The sequence below is a fragment of the Oncorhynchus gorbuscha genome, linkage group LG04 (assembly GCF_021184085.1).
Source record: "Oncorhynchus gorbuscha isolate QuinsamMale2020 ecotype Even-year linkage group LG04, OgorEven_v1.0, whole genome shotgun sequence".
Taxonomy (NCBI): Eukaryota; Metazoa; Chordata; class Actinopteri; order Salmoniformes; family Salmonidae; genus Oncorhynchus; species Oncorhynchus gorbuscha.
This window is the reverse complement of record NC_060176.1, coordinates 43,301,220-43,320,588: the sequence shown is the minus strand read 5'-3', so window position 1 is coordinate 43,320,588 and position 19,369 is coordinate 43,301,220. Positions and strand designations below refer to the sequence as shown.

Genomic DNA, 19,369 nt, shown 5'->3' with positions numbered 1-19,369 from the left:
GCAAATCTACCAAGACCTGGCCGTCCCTCTAAACATTCAGCTCATACAAGGAGAAGACTGATCAAAGATGCAGCCAAGAGGCCCATGATCACTCTGGATGAACTGCAGAGATCTACAGCTGAGGTGGGAGACTCTGTCCATAGGACAACAATCAGTCGTATATTGCACAAATCTGGCCTTTATGGAAGAGTGGCAAGAAGAAAGCCATTTCTTAAAGATATCCATAAAAAGTGTTGTTTAAAGTTTGCCACACGCCGCCTGGGAGACACACCAAACATGTGGAAGAAGGTGCTCTGGTCAGATGAAACCAAAATTGAACTTTTTGGCAACAATGCAAAACGTTATGTTTGGCGTAAAAGCAACACAGCCCATCACCCTGAACACACCATCCCCATTGTCAAACATGGTGGTGGCAGCATCATGGTTTGGGCCTGCTTTTCTTCAGCAGGGACAGGGAAGATGGTTAAAATTGATGGGACTATGGATGGAGCCAAATACAGGACCATTCTGGAAGAAAACCTGATGGAGTCTGCAAAAGACCTGAGACTGTGACGGAGATTTGTCTTCCAACAAGACAATGATCCAAAACATAAAGCAAAATCTACAATGGAATGGTTCAAAAACAAACATATCCAGGTGTTAGAATGGCCAAGTCAAAGTCCAGACCTGAATCCAATCGAGAATCTGTGGAAAGAACTGAAAACTGCTGTTCACAAATGCTCTCCATCCAACCTCACTGAGCTCGAGCTGTTTTGCAAGGAGGAATGGGAAGAAATTTCAGTCTCTCGATGTGCAATACTCATAGAGACATACCCCAAGCGACTTACAGCTGTAATCGCAGCAAAAGGTGACGCTACAAAGTATTAACTTAGGGGGCTGAATAATTTTGCACGCCCAATGTTTCAGTTTTTGATTTTGTTAAAAAAGTTTGAAATATCCAATAAATGTCGTTCCACTTCATGATTGTGTCCCACTTGTTGTTGATTCTTCACAAAAAAATACAGTTTTATATCTTTATGTTTGAAGCCTGAAATGTGGCAGAAGGTCGCAAAGTTCAAGGGGGCCGAATACTTTCGCAAGGCACTGTATATGGTTGTCCCACCTAGCTATTTTAAGATTAATTCACTAACTGTAAGTCGCTCTGGATAAGAGCGTCTGTTAAGTAATAAAATGTAAATGTCAAATGTACGTAGCTAACCCTTCCCCTAACCCTTATTCTAAACTTAACCCAATTCACCGAACCTGTTATGTAAATGATCCTAACCTTTGTCATTAGTTCACCTAACCACCAACGTAATCAAGCAACCTGGTCTCATCCAAGATGTATGATAACTTACACCATCCAATTTGTATGTTATTGTAAGACCGCTATTCATAATGTAACCTAACCTAACGTAACATATCATAATAAATGGAGTGTCCGAATTACATTCAGAAAAATACAAATTGCCCTGAGACCATGTGGATTTGACTTCATCTGGTCATTATTTGCTCTACCAAAAGAAGTGGGCTGGAATCAGAGGTTGCAGGGTGTTCATTTAGTAACCACGCTGTAGCTTTTTTTGCAATCCAGAGGCATGTATGTCCCTGTGCTGACGCCTAGTCCATGCCAAGCTGCACGCATTCCATTCAGTTCACCAACCACAGCTAACCCTCAAAAGCCTTACAACCAATAAGCATAAAGAAAAAACAGGCCTTCTCTTACTGTAGGTCAAGGCAGGTATGTAGCTATTTCCTATGCAGTTGTGTTATGCAAACCTAGCTCAGGGTGATGTGTTTTACCATGGTGGAAGTGCACACTATGAGCACCTTAACATTACATGCTGACTACACCAGCCACGTGCGGGGCCTCCGCCATCAAGCACATGTTGATTTTTGTCTATACCCACTAGACGTGATAATGACACTAAGGTTTAAATACCAAAAGCAACTGTGAATCAGTGATATTAATTTGGGGGCAGGTGGAAACACACAGACTCGTGGACATTTAGCTAGGTAGCTGTTGCTAGCAAGTTTGTCCTGGGAGATGAGCATTGGGTTGTTATTTGACCTGACATGCACATGGTCATCTTTTTAGCTGGTTCTTTGTAGAATTTTTGAACCGGAGTCATACAAGATCGTGTGTTTGTCTACTCTGACGAGTAATGCACAGATAAAAATGGAAACCTAGCCAGTTTTTTTAGAAACATCTTTAATACATCTCTCCTTTGTTTATTTTTCCAGCATCCACACGGGTTTGTGTCTTCCTGTTATCCAATATTGAGGGGACTTGTGGAGCGTCTCAAATAGAAGTTATATTTCAGTGCTGGATAATGCAGTTGTGCGAGCAGTGTAAGTGAATAACATGTATGTGTACACTTATTTTGCAAGGCTCGCCCATTCAGCGTGGCCGGTGTGGTTTCCTTGAGACTTTCTTGATAAAACTGTTTCATTGTTTTCTTTCCTGAAAACAGAAAATAAAATTGGACAGTGGAGCAACCGCTGTTAAATCTGGCCCATCATTTCATACTTGTAGAAGTGCCTCTAGTGCCTCCGTGTCTCTGGAGAGTGCTCATGGCCTCTACTGCAGCTTGGACCTGGCAGTGTTTCCTCCCACAGCTGGCTGCCTGCCCTGTGGTCTGGTCATTCACTGACCTCCTTCCTTACTAAGGAACACTATAGTAGATTAGCCCTGAGGATTAGGGCAGGGTATTCCAAATGGTGGCTGAAGACTAGCTGTAAAAAAAATGATTAAAGTTGCACACCCTATATTACTAGTTTATTTGTTCACTTAAACATTTTGGCCAAACAAAAACCACTGATTTCAACATTTAACAAACTAATCACCTCTATGTACAAGGACTACTTTGAACCATTTACACAGACCATTTCACAAAACCACATTTACTGGAAGAACTGTGCAGACGCAAAGTTTGGTAACAGAATTACGGTAAAATCTCCCTCTGTTTTTTATTGGGAACACATTTTCCCAAAACGCTGTTAAATATCTGCTCCGAATTAAAGGCCAGGTTACACAATATATTACCACAAACCTAAAAATGTAGATTGATGATATTCAATCAAAGGGTACCCCTGGCGCTTTGTCCCAAATGATTACCAACAGTGCAAGAATGTTTTTGCCATGTAGTTGAGGCTAAAACCGGTTCTTTGCCTACAGCAAACTCCATGTCCACTGACACCATTGGTCTTACAGCACCACGGGGGGGGGGGGGGGGGGTGATGGATGTGAACTGGGTAAGTACTAAAGTGCCCAAAGAGTTTTGTTATATTATGTTCCTAGTAGATCATTATCAAAAATGAAGATCTAGCATGGTGTTTGGGGATGAAATATGCTAGCTAGCAAGCAACCTAGCTACAACAATTCCATTAATAGAATACTGCACGTTTTGCAGAAATGAATGGTCAAATATCAAATCGGATTAGTGTTAATTTTTATTTCAAAGTATATCTTTAATTTTGCTGTACTGCCTATTGGCTGATATAATTTACAGGATATCATATATCATGGTTAAAATTAGGTTACTGTCAGGGTTAAAGGTTTGGTTAAGGTCTGCACAACGCATCACCGGGGGCAAACTACCTGCCCTCCAGGACACCTACACCACCCGATGTCACAGGAAGGCCAAAAAGATCATCAAGGACAACAACCAACCGAGCCACTGCCTGTTCACCCCGCTATCATCCAGAAGGCGAGGTCAGTACAGGTGCATCAAAGCGTGGACCGAGACACTGACATCATACTGACTCAAATAAATGTATTACTAGTCACTTTAAACAATGCCCCTTTATATAATGTTTACATACTCTACATTACTCATCTCATATGTATATACTGTACTGTATAGCATCTACTGCATCTTGCCTATGCCGTTAGGGCCATCGCTCATCCATATATTTATATGTACAGTACATATTCTTATTCATTCCTTTACACTTGTGTGAATAAGGTAGCTGTTGTGAAATTGTTAGATTACTTGTTAGATATTACTGCACGGTTGGAACTAAAAGCACAAGCATTTTGCTAAACTCGCATTAACATCTGCTAACCCTGTGTATGAGACCAATAAAATGTGATTTGATTTGACTATAGCATATTTTGAGTGAATGGAATGTCATCACAGCCATGGTCAAAGTGGTCACTTAAGTGATAATACCCTCGAAGCCGGTGTTTGGAGGATATATTGGCATGGATGTTGTTAGGCCTGCAAACCATGCCAATATATCCTCCAAACCCCGGATTCTAGGGCATTATCACTTCTTTACAACGGGCTACCAAAATATTCAAATAATGGTTGACATATTTTTTTTTAAACAATACTATTTCATCCTTCCACAAGATATAGTCCCGACACACATCTAGGGTTGCTATCCAAGCCGTCTGGTCGTTTGTTCTATTGGTTCGGTTGCCAGAGACGCGACCTAGTCGTTCAGTCTTTTTGTTCTGTATCTATGGACGTGACCCAGTCGTTCGTTCTAAATGTTCCATTGTCATACTGGGTGGCAACATTATTATCCCTTGCTTTCTAGCTAGCCAACAACAGTCACGTCAAACAGTGCAGCCAGAATAACAACTGTAGCTGCCTTTGCATTTGTTTAAGCTGTTTTTTTGGATACATCCAAAACAATGAGCTAATGAAGCGCAGTAAACTAGCTGCACTTTGTTTCATTTGACCTTTTTTCAATTGACATTTCTTTGTATATATCCATACAAATGATGCCGATTCGTGATTTCGACTGGCTGAGACAAGCTGCCTGACTGTCTGTCTCTTCTCGACACCTTCATTAGTATGGTACAGCTGGAGATCGAATTTGAATATTGAAACGATGTTGCAAATGTCGGAGAGACACAGAAAGGTTTATACAAATCTCCGCTGTTGAACACAAAAATGTTAGTCTAAAAGAAATGTGAGATAATGTCTAGATGCTTTTTATAGTGGAGAGCAAGTTTATAAATTGCCTGGCTGGGCTGATAAGACAGTGGATTGCACAGTCAGATGGAACAGAGTAAATAGGCATTTTAACGTCATATATTTAGCCGGTGGTAACTTGTGGAATAAACACCAACTGGAATGCGGTTATAACCAATCAGCATTCAGGATTAGAACCACACATTGTATAATTAAGCAATAAGGCCAAAGGAGGTGTGGTATATGACCAATATAACACGGCTAATGGATGTTCTTATCCACGACGCAACGCGGAGTGCCTGGACACAGTCCTTAGCCGTGGTATATTGGCCATATATCACACCCCTGAGGAGCCTTATTGCTATTATAAACTGGTTACCAACATCATTAGAGCTGTAATACTAAATGTTTTGTCATACTCGTGGTATATGGTCTGAAATACCATGGCTTTCAGAATTTAAGGCTCAAATCACCCAGTTTATAATGCTCAATAGAATGCTCTGTGGTGCTGCTCTGCTGCAGAATGGCACTAACTTTCTAACGTCAAGTAACAAGCTGCAGATTTGTGAGTGAAAACATGGGCTTTTTCGAAATGAAATCCGCTGAATACAAAACTATATAGGAGACTAAATATATATTTATTTACAAAGCTAAACAGACTGAATTTCAGGATCCACCCTCTGCAAAGACAATCTGTTCCTGTTTTCATTGTGTATGCCTGAGTCTTTCCCTTTAAATCGCCATAGAAATGGCCCCTCTCAATGTTAATTGATCGCGATTATAGGCAATGAAAGCCAAGGATCTGGAGTTGAAAATTAAGAAGTATGAAGCTGATTTTGAATGGTCCAACCAGCGGAAACACCTCCAAATGGTACCACCTCACAACACCAAATATGGAAGAGATACAACCAAGAGAGGCTAGCAACAATCACAGCAAATGACAGTGTTGATGAAATTAAAATGTTAAGTACAAATATATTAAGGTTATAATATTTCAGAGAACAATCTAATGATTAATTCAATATAATTTATGACAGAGCAAATAAAACTACATTATGAAATACATTTCATAGCAGCCTCTTGAATTAACCCGTTTTTCTCTACATTGTACAGCTGTGTGTGTGAACTCCCTACATACACTACATGACCAAACGTATGTGGACACCTGCTCATTGAACATCTCATTTCAAAACCATGGGCATTAATATGGAGTTGATCCCCCCTTTGCTGTTATAACAGCCTGCACTCTTCTGGGAAGGCTTTCCACTAGATGTTGGAACATCACTGTGGGGACTTGCTTCCATTCAGCCACAAGAGCATTAGTAAGGTCGGGAACTGATGTTGGGAGATTAGGCCTGGCTCACAGACAGCGTACCAATTCATCCCAAAAGTGTTCGATGGGGTTGTGGTTAGGGATCAGTGCAGGCCAGTCAAGTACTTCCACACCAATCTCAACAAACCATTTCTGTATGGACCTCACTTTGTGGAAGAAAGGGCCTTCCCCAAACTATTGCCACAAAGTTGGAAGCACAGAATCGTCTAGAACGTCATTGTATGCTGTAGCGTTAAGATGTCCCTTCACTGGAACTAAGGGGCAGAGTCAGAACAATGAAAAACAGCACCAGACCATTATTCCTCCTCCACCAAACTTTACAGTTGGAACTATGCAATCGGGCAGGTCGCGTTCTCCTGACATCCTCCAAAACCAGATTTGTCCGTCAGACTGCCAGATGGTGAAGCGTGATTCATCACTCCAGAGAACGCTATTCCACTGCTCCAGAGTCCAATGACAGCCAGCTTTACGCCACTCAAGCTTACGTTTGGCATTGCGGATGGTGATCTTAGGCTTGTGTGCAGCTGATCGTCCATGGAAACTTATTTCATGAAGCTCCAGATGAACAGTTATTGTGCTGACCTTGCTTACAGAGGCAGTTTGGAACTCGGTAGTGAGTGTTGCAACCGAGGACAGACTATTTTAACGCGCTACGCGCTTCAGCACTCAGCGGTCCCGTTCTGTGAGCTTCTGTGGCCTACCACTTCATGGCTGAGCCATTGCTGCTCCTAGACGTTTCCACTTCCCAATAACAGAGCTTACAGTTAACAAGGGCAGCTCTAGCAGGGCAGACATTTGATGAACTGACTTGTTGGAAAGGTGGCATTCATTGACGGTGCCACATTGAAAGTCACTGAGCTCTTCAGTAAGGCCATTCTAATGTCAATGTTTCTCTATGGAGATTGCATGGCTTTGTGCTCGATGTTATACACCTGTCAGCAACGGTGTGGCTGGAATAGCCAAATCCACTCATTTGAAGCTGTGTCCATATACTTTTCTGTATATATAATGTATATGGGTATTATTCTACACACAGGCTATTATTATACGCACACCCACTGGTCTCAACCTACACACTCACACATACTTACACTGCCACACACACACACACACACACCATACATAAATACGCTGCTGCTACAGCTCAGTCTATTATCCGTCTGTTATATGTCCTGTTGCCTAGTCACTTTACCCTTACCGAAATGTACATACTGTAACTATCTCAATGACCTCGTACCCCTGCACATCGACTTGGTAATGTTTTTTATTCCCTGTATATAGCCATGTTATTTTTTACTCGTTATTGTTTTTCACTGTGTACTTATTCCTCCTGCCACTATTTCATATTTAACTCTACATTGTTGTAAAAGGACACTTAAGTAAGCACCGGACCAAAAATCGACAAAGATCTTCAACTACTTTTCAACATCCATGGTCGTCTGGTGCTTAGTGGGTGTGGATACTGGTTACAGTAAATGGAAAGAGAGGGGGCTCACATGGGTAGGTGCCAGTAAGCCGGGACAGGTAACATTAACTGGAGAGAGAGAAAAGAGAGAGGAGGGAAGGAGAGGTTGTCTAGACTGTTTTTACACTCTCGCTTTGACCACCAGATGACAGAAAGAGAGAGAAAACATTTATGAGCTGAACATAACAGTATGCCAGTGGAAGGGAGGACAATAGCAGGAGACCCTATGAGCTGAACATAACAGTATGCCAGTGGAAGGGAGGACAGTAGCAGGAGACCCTATGAGCTGAACATAACAGTATGCCTGTGGAAGGGGGGACAGTAGTAGGAGACCCTATGAGCTGAACATAACAGTATGCCTGTGGAAGGGGGGACAGTAGTAGGAGACCCTATGAGCTGAACATAACAGTATGCCAGTGGAAGGGAGGACAGTAGCAGGAGACCCTATGAGCTGAACATAACAGTATGCCAGTGGAAGGGGGGACAGTACCAGGAGACCCTATGAGCTGAACATAACAGTATGCCTGTGGAAGGGGGGACAGTAGTAGGAGACCCTATGAGCTGAACATAACAGTATGCCAGTGGAAGGGGGACAGTAGTAGGAGACCCTATGAGCTGAACATAACAGTATGCCAGTGGAAGGGAGGACAGTAGCAGGAGACCCTATGAGCTGAACATAACAGTATGCCTGTGGAAGGGGGACAGTAGTAGGAGACCCTATGAGCTGAACATAACAGTATGCCTGTGGAAGGGGGACAGTAGTAGGAGACCCTATGAGCTGAACATAACAGTATGCCAGTGGAAGGGGGGACAGTAGTAGGAGACCCTATGAGCTGAACATAACAGTATGCCTGTGGAAGGGGGGACAGTAGTAGGAGACCCTATGAGCTGAACATAACAGTATGCCAGTGGAAGGGGGGACAGTAGTAGGAGACCCTATGAGCTGAACATAACAGTATGCCTGTGGAAGGGGGGACAGTAGTAGGAGACCCTATGAGCTGAACATAACAGTATGCCAGTGGAAGGGGGGACAGTAGTAGGAGACCCTATGAGCTGAACATAACAGTATGCCAGTGGAAGGGGGGACAGTAGCAGGTGACCCTATGAGCTGAACATAACAGTATGCCTGTGGAAGGGAGTACAGTAGCAGGAGACCCTATGAGCTGGACATAACAGTATGCCTGTGGAAGGGGGGACAGTAGCAGGAGACCCAACTGTGGTTTTTGACTACTATGAATTCCCATTGTAGCCAAGTAATTGCAGTAATTCCATTACTTATAATTATGTTGCCGAATTACGAGTTTTAATCACTTAATAACACATAAACAAAAACGAATATCAGTAAAGACACTAATTGGTAGGTCTACCTGAACTTGCATTATCCTCCCTCCTCATGAGGGAGAGAAATTAGAAAATATCTTAAAGATATGTGGGTTTTGTTAATGGAATTACAAGGCACAAGCGAATGTTTCTTAAACTTACAGAAGGTAAATAATTTATTCAAATGATAAAAGTGTTCATATTAGCTGGCAGGGGTCTTTACTTCAACATTATTGTGTTTTGATGTATTTCTAATACCTTTTAAGACTTTTTCTGGTAGATGTTTTCTGTGACCCCTTTTTCATCCGTTTGACCAAAAAATCCAAGACATTACTTAAGCCTAATTTCTAAGGAAAATGGTTGAAAAATGTATCTATGCCTTCATTTCCCAGAACTATATACTCTTAGCTTTCATTAGACACACAATTGAATATGATTCTATGAACTTCACATATTGGTTCTCATGGGTCCTTTACATGGAAATGAGTAAAAAAGTCTATGGGTGAAGTGAAAGTAGGTAAGAGTTGAGGTTAAAGCAGAAGAAAGTTGACGGTTATGCATAAAAAACTTAACGGTTAAGGTTAAGGTTAAGTAATGGTTAAGGTATGGGATAAGGGTAAAACGGGAAGAAAGAACATTATGATTACCCGCCACCGGGATTGAACCTGTGATCCTCAAAGCCAAAGCACATGGTTTAAGCCCATCCTCTATCCCCATCCACAACGAGATGGCAATACGTGCTCACATTGCCCCTAGTGGACAGCATTGACAGCATCTCCTAACGTCCTGGGGACCTGGAGAAACGTTGAATACTGAAGTCGATCTGGTGTGATCTCACTGGGGTCACAGCCTAGGAAACATTTAGGAGCGACTGGATAACAAATGCAGGGAGGTCTTTGCACATTCCCTGTCTCTTTGCTCTTTGCTCTAACCCAAACGCATTCACAATCACAACAGCTGTATATACTCAATGACATGTATTTACAAGGTTTGGCTTACTGAGCGACTGCAAACCAAACATGACTGACAGACACTGAGACAAGACCTTGCAGTGGAGGCATTCCTGATGTGACAAGAGTAAACACCGAGAGACATCCATCACAGGCCATTTACTGACAAGTCTGATCAAATACAGAGGGAAGTTCCTCCTCTTCCTTATCCTCTTGGTAATTCCACTACGGTAAATAAATCAGGGACAATACGGAAGTCTCCCCTTTGTCGCTCTCTGCTGTCCAGCTGTTTTCTGGTCAGCAGACAGAGAGAAAAGCTCAACTGTCATTGTGATAAAAATGTAAGTCTTCCTTTCCTTTGTAGATAAAAGTAGGTTTCTTATAAGAAACATACAAGAATTCTAAAAATACTGCCACCTTGCGTGTGTGTGTTTGTGTTGTGACACTAATCCAAGTTTTACTTCAGCCTCTTTGTAAGTAGTAGCCATAGAAGCCACATTCTCAAACTTACTCTCTGTGGTCAAACAAAGAGAAACATAACACTGCAGATTCAGGGAGAGAGAGAGAGAGAGCTGAGAGTAGAAGACAAATGTGGGAGAAGAAGGGAGAGAAGGAGGAGAGAAAGAGCATGCAAGAGAGCCAGAGTCTCCCAGTAGACCGAGAAGAGGCGGCGGATGCAGGCGTTTGGGGGCTACGAAGCTAAAGTCCTTCTGCAAACAGTCAGGAAATCTTTGAAGGCCGGACCAACAGACGACCTACTGTCAGTCTGAGGGTTTGCTCAACTGTGACCAGCCAGACCACATCCTCTACTGCATATTTTACTACTTCTCTGATGTCTCTCTCCTGTATATTTTAAAGAAGTTAGACTGACCGCTTCTATGATATGTGAATGGTAAACAGGGAAAGAAATTACACATACAAAATGTCCTATCTAAGCTAAATCAATGTGGCTAAATCATAATGAGGGTACATATCTCCTTATTTCAATTATCTTGACCTGCTTCTCAATGTGGTTCATTTGTGAAGCCTTACATTGATCACTGAATGACAGAGAAAAGTAGAAGGATGCATTGGAGAAGGATTACACTGGCCCAACTACTCAGACGGCGCACATACACCTCGCCGATGTCGGCCTGACAGCGGTATATTGTTAGTAGATTGTGTTCCATTTAGAAGGTTGGCGGGAGGGCGGCTGCGAGTGTAGGAGGTCGAAATGCATTTCGCGCTGCACCGTCACATGGCCGCTCAGCATCACAGAGTTGGCCGTAGATCTGGTAGACATCAACATTGGGACCCAGATAGCACACATACCAGTACCAGTCAAACGTTTGGACACACTTACTCATTCTATGGTTTTTCTTTATTTTTATCATTGTAGAATAATAGTAAAGACATCAAAACTATGAAATAACAAATATGGAATCATATAGTAACCAAAAAAATGTTAAACAAATCAAAATCGTATTTTATATTTGAGATTCTTCAAAGTAGCCACCCTTTGTCTTGATGACAGCTTTGCACACTCTTGGCATTGTCTCAACCAGCTTCATGAGGTAGTCACCTGGAATGCATTTCAATTAACAGGTGTGCCTTGTTAAAAGTTAAGTTGTGGAATTTCTTTCCTTCTTAATGCGTTTGAACCAATCAGTTTAGTTGTGACAAGGTAGGGTTGGTATACAGAATATAGCCCTATTTGGTAAAAAGCCAAGTCCATATTATGGCAAGAACAGTTCAAATAAGCAGACAAACGAGTCCAAATTTGAGATTTTTGGTTCCAACTGCTGTGTCTTTGTGAGACGCAGAGTAGGTGAACGGATGATCTCCACATGTATGGTTCCCACCATGAAGTATGGAGGAAGAGGTGTGATAGTGCTTTGCTGGCGACACTGTCAATGATTATTTAGAATTCAAGGCACACTTCACCAGCATGGCTACCACAGCATTCTGCAGTGATACACCATCTCATCTGGTTTGCGCTTCGTGAGACTATCATTTATTTTTCAACAAAACAATGACCTAAACCACACCTCCAAGCTGTGTAAGGGCTATTTGACCAAGAAGGAGAGTGATGGAGCGCTGCATCAGATGACCTGGCCTCCACAGTCACCCACATTCATCCCAGTTGAGATGGTTTGGGATGAGTTGAACCGCAGAGTGAAGGAAAAGTATCCAAAAGTATCAGAATGTGTGGGAACTCCTTCAAGACAGTTGGAAAAGCATTCCAGGTGACTATTTCATGAAGCTTGTTGAGAGAATGCGAAGAGTGTTCAAAGCTGTCATCAAGGCAAAGGGTGGCTACTTTGAAGAATCTCAAATATATTTAGATTTGTTTAACATTTTTTTTGGTTACTACATGATTCCATATGTGTTATTTCATAGATTTGATGTATTCACTATTATTCTACAATGTAGAAAATAGTAAAAATAAAGAAAAACCCTTGAATGAGTAGGTGTGTCCAAACTTTTGACTGGTATTGTACGTCTGCCCAAAGTAGTAACAATGTATACATGATACATCGGGAAGCTGTAGTATGGAGAGCGTTAGCACATTGACAAGATGTCTTACAGATGTTTATATGTCGGCCAGGCATCAACATTCTATTCAAATGTCTCGGGGGTTGTCTGGCCAATGTGCAAAAACGCTCTCTAAACGATATATTCCCTACGCATTTTGATACCTCGGCCAAAAGTGTGCAAGCTGACTGGGGACAAGTGTCACAAAAGAACAGTTGGTTTTTTTCTTTGTATTATATTTTACCAGATATATTGTGTTATATTCTCCTACATTCATTTCACATTTCCACAAACTTCAAAGTGTTTCCTTTCAAATGGTACCAAGAATATGCATATCCTTGCTTCAGGGCCTGAGCTACATGCAGTTAGATTTGAGTATGTCATTTCAGGCGAAGATTGAAAAAAAGGGGCGGATCCTTAATAGTTTTAACATGGTATAGCAATAGCCTAATAAACTTGAATCTTCTCTCTTCAGTTTACCCCCAAACAAAATCACGTATAGTCTAGTATAGTCCCATGTAGCTCAGTTGTTAGAGCATGGTGCTTGTGGGTTCGATTCCACGGGGATAAGTATGAAAAATACAAAAATGTATGTGCTCACTAGTAAGTTGGGTCGGCTAAATTACTAAAATATAAAGCTTATTGTTTTTCATTATTGCCAGTATAATTGAACAGCTTTGACATGCATCCTCCAAACCGCGCCTGAAGGGCAAATGTTATCTAATGCCGACACCTCGGTGACATATTGCCAATGTGCAAACGCTCTCCATACTACATTTTATTTGTATTTATTTATGTCACGCTTATTTTACATCAGCACGATGTATCATGTTACAGACATTGGCGAGACGTATACTGCCTGGATATGTCTTAAAACCAGTGAAAATAATTAAAGATGACATGGAGTTAAATTCCAATCATGGTCAGTATCCTGGTTTCTTACCAAGCCTTCACAGGTGCTGATGGCGGCTGTCCCGCGCGCATTAGTAGGATCCGTCACGGTGCCGATCAGGTGGCACGCATTCTCCCCTGTGGTACGGTGCTCAGTCCGGTTCAGACTTCCGTTCCGCCACTCCAGAACATATTTGTTTGACACCAAATAGTTGTTGACTGTTAGATTAAAAAACAAATTGCGACCTTTGTAGGTCACCTTATAATAAACGCGTCCCTCCAAAGGCCCTAAGTCTCGCTTGTGCCGCACGCGCTCAAAGCGGTGTGCTAGAGAGTGGGAGAGAAACTGTCCATCGCTGTCAACTTTGACTGGATGAACCATGGACACATCCGACTGGGACTGGAGAAAGCGACCTGAGGATAACATGGAAAAGTAATAACATTAGGCCAGTTGGATACAAATAACCACTACACTGAATTGATCCAATACTTAAATTATAATTTCCAGATCAATCAGTTAATCATTTATCAAATTATAAATTAATTGATCAACCTGCCACTTGGCTAAAATTATGCACAAATGCATGCACTAACCTTGTAATGGCTAACTACGATGTGTGCTGTTTGTTGCATTGAATCTATGCATGTAAGTGAAATTGCAACAATAAAATCGCAACATTGTTGCAGTAATTATAGCCTAGGCTTAGTTGTAACAACTGAGACACACTGACCTTGTTCTTCGTCTGGAGAGAGGCTACCAGGCAGCGAGAACTCGACATGGCTGGCAGCCAAAAACAAAACAGAATGTAGCAGAAAAAGAACCCGGCTCACACGCGGACATCGCATATTTCATCTAACCAAAATCAAGAGTTTGAAAAAATTTCACTGGCATTGATGTTTCGATTGTGCTTTAGAGGCGGTCCAGCGACCTGTTTGTTCCATCAACAGCCAGCCATGATAAGGAGGAAAACATAGGCTGCATCGAAGAAGACCGGGTATAGGCTACAGAAGAACATGGTAAAAGTGGGAGAAAGCTCCAAGTTTGAGAAGGAGGGGAGGAGTGTTGTGAGGATAGTGTCTAATTTCTTTCCATGGGCGAGAGGGGAGCAGGAGCAGTGTGGTTTACAGCTGCGACGCAGTGGGAGATAATTCAAACAGAATAGGCCACAGGCGGCCCCGGGCCAAAACCGTCCCAATAAACCGTCCCAATGTTGACGTTTTGTCTTCATCAATAATTTAGTAAATCTGTAGTTACAAGTATTCCTACGAATAAAAAGAGAGACTTACGTCATCATGTCTCAATGTAATCAAGTTATGAAATGTTTGTTATTTTCAAATACAATATATTTTTGGGTTTACTTGTGGTCAATTTGCTGCAAATTTCTATAAATATGTTCAGGCCCTCTGACCATGCGCTCAGACAAAAATCGTCCTGTGATTGAATCTAGTTGCCTATCATTGGACTATGCCATCTTCTCCCTAGTCTAATAATGTACTACAGTAGCCTAACATGCCTCCTTATAGTCCTAGGACCTTACATGTTCTGTTGAGAGGCGAAATGGCTCTGGAAACCAAAACAGCCAAATAGTCCATCTAAACGTGAATAGATTCACAATTGCGGTATGGTTCTAGAAACATAAAGCCCTCTACTTAAATACCACTTTAAAATAACTTCACAAAATGCCAAAATCTGTCTCGGTTTTAACACAGTTGCAACCAATAGTATTTTTCAGTGACAACACATTTGTTCTGAGACGCAGATAGCTAATTAGCAAAGTTACACCTCTGTATTACGTCAGTTTTTCTGTAAACAAGTGCTGTAACGTGAAAAAAATGACTGTGTGGGAACCTTAACCCTATAAAGGTGTGTAGTAATTTAACCTTTAAAAAAATATATTATTATTTCTTACTGATATTAAAGATACGTTCCTTATGTTTCCAAAACCATACCGCAAGCGATGCATTTTAACGTTCAGAACAAGCGTCGGGGCTCTTAATTAACAAAACTCCCCCGCCAGAAGATCCCTTCATCAATAGGCACTAAAGGTAGTTATTCTATGAATGGGTTATCTTTTAGAAAGTAACCCCTGCAAACTTCACGCTCTAAACTGTTTATTCAATATTTCATTTGAATTCGATGTCTTGGTAGGCCTATAATTTGTATTATAACTGTGTAGAATTGCTTCCCTTTTCATTCTCAGTAGGCTTTGCTGTTAAGTCTCTGCAGAGTTTAATTTGAGAGCTTACTCCTCCACCCAATCAAGAATCAGAGTGGTGTTTTATGCAAATTGATACGTCCTGGCCCAGACTACACAGTGGTGGGATGTGCTACATTCCCAACATACTCACCTGTTTGTCGAGCAAGAAGCCCTGTTAATTGTTAAATTTATGGGGTCTGTCTGGAGGAGTGTGGGGGTGGGGGTGGAGTGTTTGTGTGTCTACTCCGCATGCATGCATGCATGCACACACACACACACACACACACACACACACACACACACACACACACACACACACACACACACACACACACACACACACACACACACACACACACACACACACACACACACACACACACACACACACACACACACACCTCTCAGTAAACCACTGGGGGATTCCAGTCCACAACAGCCACTAAACAAATATACATCTGTAGTAATAAAGCAATTTTATTGAGATGTTTATGTACTGACAGAAATAGCAACCTCCAGCTATTTCAGTCCTGGTAACTAGTGGAGTGGTAGCTTACCACACCCACATACTCAAAGCTGGGCAATTGAGATATATAATCTATTATACACATCAAAGAGAGATGGTGTGGCATTATTGTTTTGTAATGTCCTGCTGATTATGACGTTTGTCATAGGCACAGGATACACATGGTAAAGTACACTGAAAGGCTTACTTGCAGGTTCAATACATTCAATATCTAGTTTGACTTATTATAAATTGAGTTGGGGCAAGGGGCCAACTTGGTGAATTTGTTGGTTTGATATGTTGTTTGCTCAATTGCTTGCCTAGACAAATAATTGTATGTGACTTAAATGTAATGTAATGTATGTGTTTAGGCTGCTTTCAATGAAAACCATTATTGTTTTATGTCCATGGAGTCTCTTGTACTGTAACAATCTCAATGGAAGCCATACTTGAAATTCAGTTGAAACCCATAGAAATGTATCTGTTATCCTATAGCAATATATGTAAATATATGTATCTGTTATCCTATAGCAATATATCTAAATATATGTATATGTTATCCTATAGCAATATATCTAAATATATGTATATGTTATCCTATAGCAATATATCTAAATATATGTATCTGTTATCCTATAGCAATATATCTAAATATATGTATCTGTTATCCTATAGCAATATATCTAAATATATGTATCTGTCTTATCCTATAGTGTAACACTCGTCGTCGGTGGAAGGAAGAGTGGACCAAAGCGCAGCGTGGAAAGTGTTCATGATATTTATTTTCAAGAAACACTCAAACAAAAATAACAAAACCAAAAACGAAAGCGAACAGTTCCGTCAGGCACAGACAGACACTAAACAGAAAATAACACCCCAACAAAACCCAAACGGAAAATCACAACTTATATAGTGTATGATCCCCAATCAGAGACAACAAGAACCACACTTGGCAAAACCAACAAAGAAATAGAAAACATAGATATTCCCACCCGAGTCACACCCTGACCTAACCAAACATAGAGAATAAATAAGGATCTCTAAGGTCAGGGCTGACATATCAATATATCTAAATATATGTATCTGTCTTATCCTACAGCAATATATCTAAATATATGGCTCTGGTTTATCCCAAAATGTTTCTTAAATCAGAATTATGATCACATTATTTTTTAAATTATCAGTCCCAGAGCTGTTTCCCAAACAGACCTCCAAAAAGCTGCTGTTTATTGTGAAACAGACTGTAAAAAGTGTAGAAGTATGTGTGTGTTAAATTAATGAATGAATTACATTTTATTTTTGTGTCAAATCGGCAGTTAGTGACCCATCCCTTACAGGATTAATTGACACATAAACAAATATTAACTGATACAACATTACAAGGATTCACAGTAATAACTCTTCTAAGGCTTCATTTATCAATCATGCATAGGCACAAATCTGTGTGTAAGCCATGCATGAGCTCATTTCAATGCAAAGTGTGAGATTTATCAGAGAGGAAGAGAGAGGCCCAACTCGGGGGAAAATCTGTCTCTCTCCAGCATTTTTGTTGTTTCACCAACCAAGCAAGGAGTTTTTGTATGGAGGTCAATGAGAGTGTTGAATTTGGTCAACATAAAAATGTAGGGCTTATTTGCTACTTTAGGTTTATTTGATCGAATAGAATTTTCGTAATGCTTAAGTTGTTACAAGTGTACTGACATACTGTAAGTAGGACACATGACATCCCAGAAACTATGAGAAAAAAAACTTTATATCAGAGTCGTCTCAAGATGGCTATGCATATTCATGCCATGAGGCTAGTAGCATAGCCTCTCCCTCCATGGAATACACTCGGTTGGCGTCAACAACCCTCATCCAAACAATTATCACAATAATGAGATGTATCCACCAATCCAAAGAAAGGATAGGCGGGAGCTACACAGCCTGCTGTGCCGCTTTGTGGACAATGACTCCCATTGTTAAGGCAGAGAGACATTAATCGTGTCAGTATATCCGTAATCTTTGGATTTATCAATATAAATGTTTGCTTGAGTGTGTACGTACAGACATTACCATGTGTACGCACAGTACCAAGTGGTGGAATTAAGGAACTGCTTGTCAACTATAGAATAGGGAAAATATATTTTGAAAATGTGTGAAATTCTGAGAGTAGGCCTAATAATTTAATAATATTCCGATTTATTAATATTCCCAATCAGTGCATTTTTACGATAATAATCCATATAATGTACAGTCATTTGTTAAATTACAGGGCACGTGTGAAAGTGAAACCATTGTGTAAATACTATAAAAGACTGAGATAATGGGAAATCGAATGAGAGATGCCTGATCTTGCCCTGTTGGAAGATTTGGAACAAGCTGCATTTCGCAGAGAGCACATTTTGTGAGACAGGTGGGACGTTTTTGCAGAAAGTACAGATTGGTTTTGGGAAAGGATATCTGATGAGCCAATTTTATAGGATCTTTGCGAGGATTAAGACATACTTTAGAAAGGCAAACGCATGCCATTCCGGTGCACATCAAAGTGCTATCCACCCTCGGGTTTTGGCAATGGGCACTTCAGCAGGAGCTTGCCGATAGGCATCTCACATCCCTCTCACATCCGCCAACAAAACAAAGGCGCTGATCGTGGACTACAGCAGACAGCAGAGAGAACACACCCTTATCCACAGTGTAGAGGGTCAAAAGATTCATGTTCCTCGGCATGCACATCACTGACAACCTGAAATGGCCCCTTCACACAGACAGCGAGGTGAAAAGGTGCCTCTTCAACCTCTGGAGGCTGAAGAAATGCGGCTTGGCCCCTATGACCCTCGTAAACTTCTATAGATGCACCATTGAGAGCATCCTGTCAGACTGTATCACTGCGTGGTATGGCAATTGCACCGGGTGGTGGTGCGGTAAGCCCAACGCATCAGCGGGGTCACACTGCCTGTCCTCCAGGACACCCCTGCCAGCCATCTACCGTATCACATCCGGTATCACAGGAAGGCCAAGAAGATCATCAAGAACCTCAGCCACCCGAGCCACTGCCTGTTCACCCTACTAGCATCTAGAAGGTGGAGACAGTACATGTGCATGAAAGCTGGGAACGAGAGACTGAGAAACAGCTTCTATCTCCAGTCCATCGTACTGTTAAATAGTTACCATTATTCGACCACCGCCCAGTGCCCTGCCCTGAACCTTCGTCATTGTTCTAGCTGGCTACCACCCAGTACTCTACCCTGCACCTTAGAGACTACTGCCCTATGTGCGCTACATACTACATACTGCCCTATGTGCC

At 41.4% G+C, this 19,369-nt stretch overlaps 1 protein-coding gene across 1 annotated transcript in view; it reads right to left on the bottom strand.

Moving 5' to 3' along the window:
• LOC124034110 (A disintegrin and metalloproteinase with thrombospondin motifs 12-like) overlaps positions 1-14,441 on the bottom strand; it is a 45,556-nt gene extending 31,115 nt beyond the window's left edge. Inside the window, exons 1-2 of the mRNA XM_046346857.1 lie at positions 14,112-14,441; positions 13,433-13,794 (exon numbers count right to left, since the gene is read on the bottom strand). Coding sequence (XP_046202813.1) covers positions 13,433-13,794; positions 14,112-14,226 — 477 coding nt within the window. The 5' untranslated portion in view covers positions 14,227-14,441. The remainder of the gene's footprint in view (positions 1-13,432; positions 13,795-14,111) is intronic.
• Between the last annotated feature and the right edge of the window lie 4,928 nt (positions 14,442-19,369).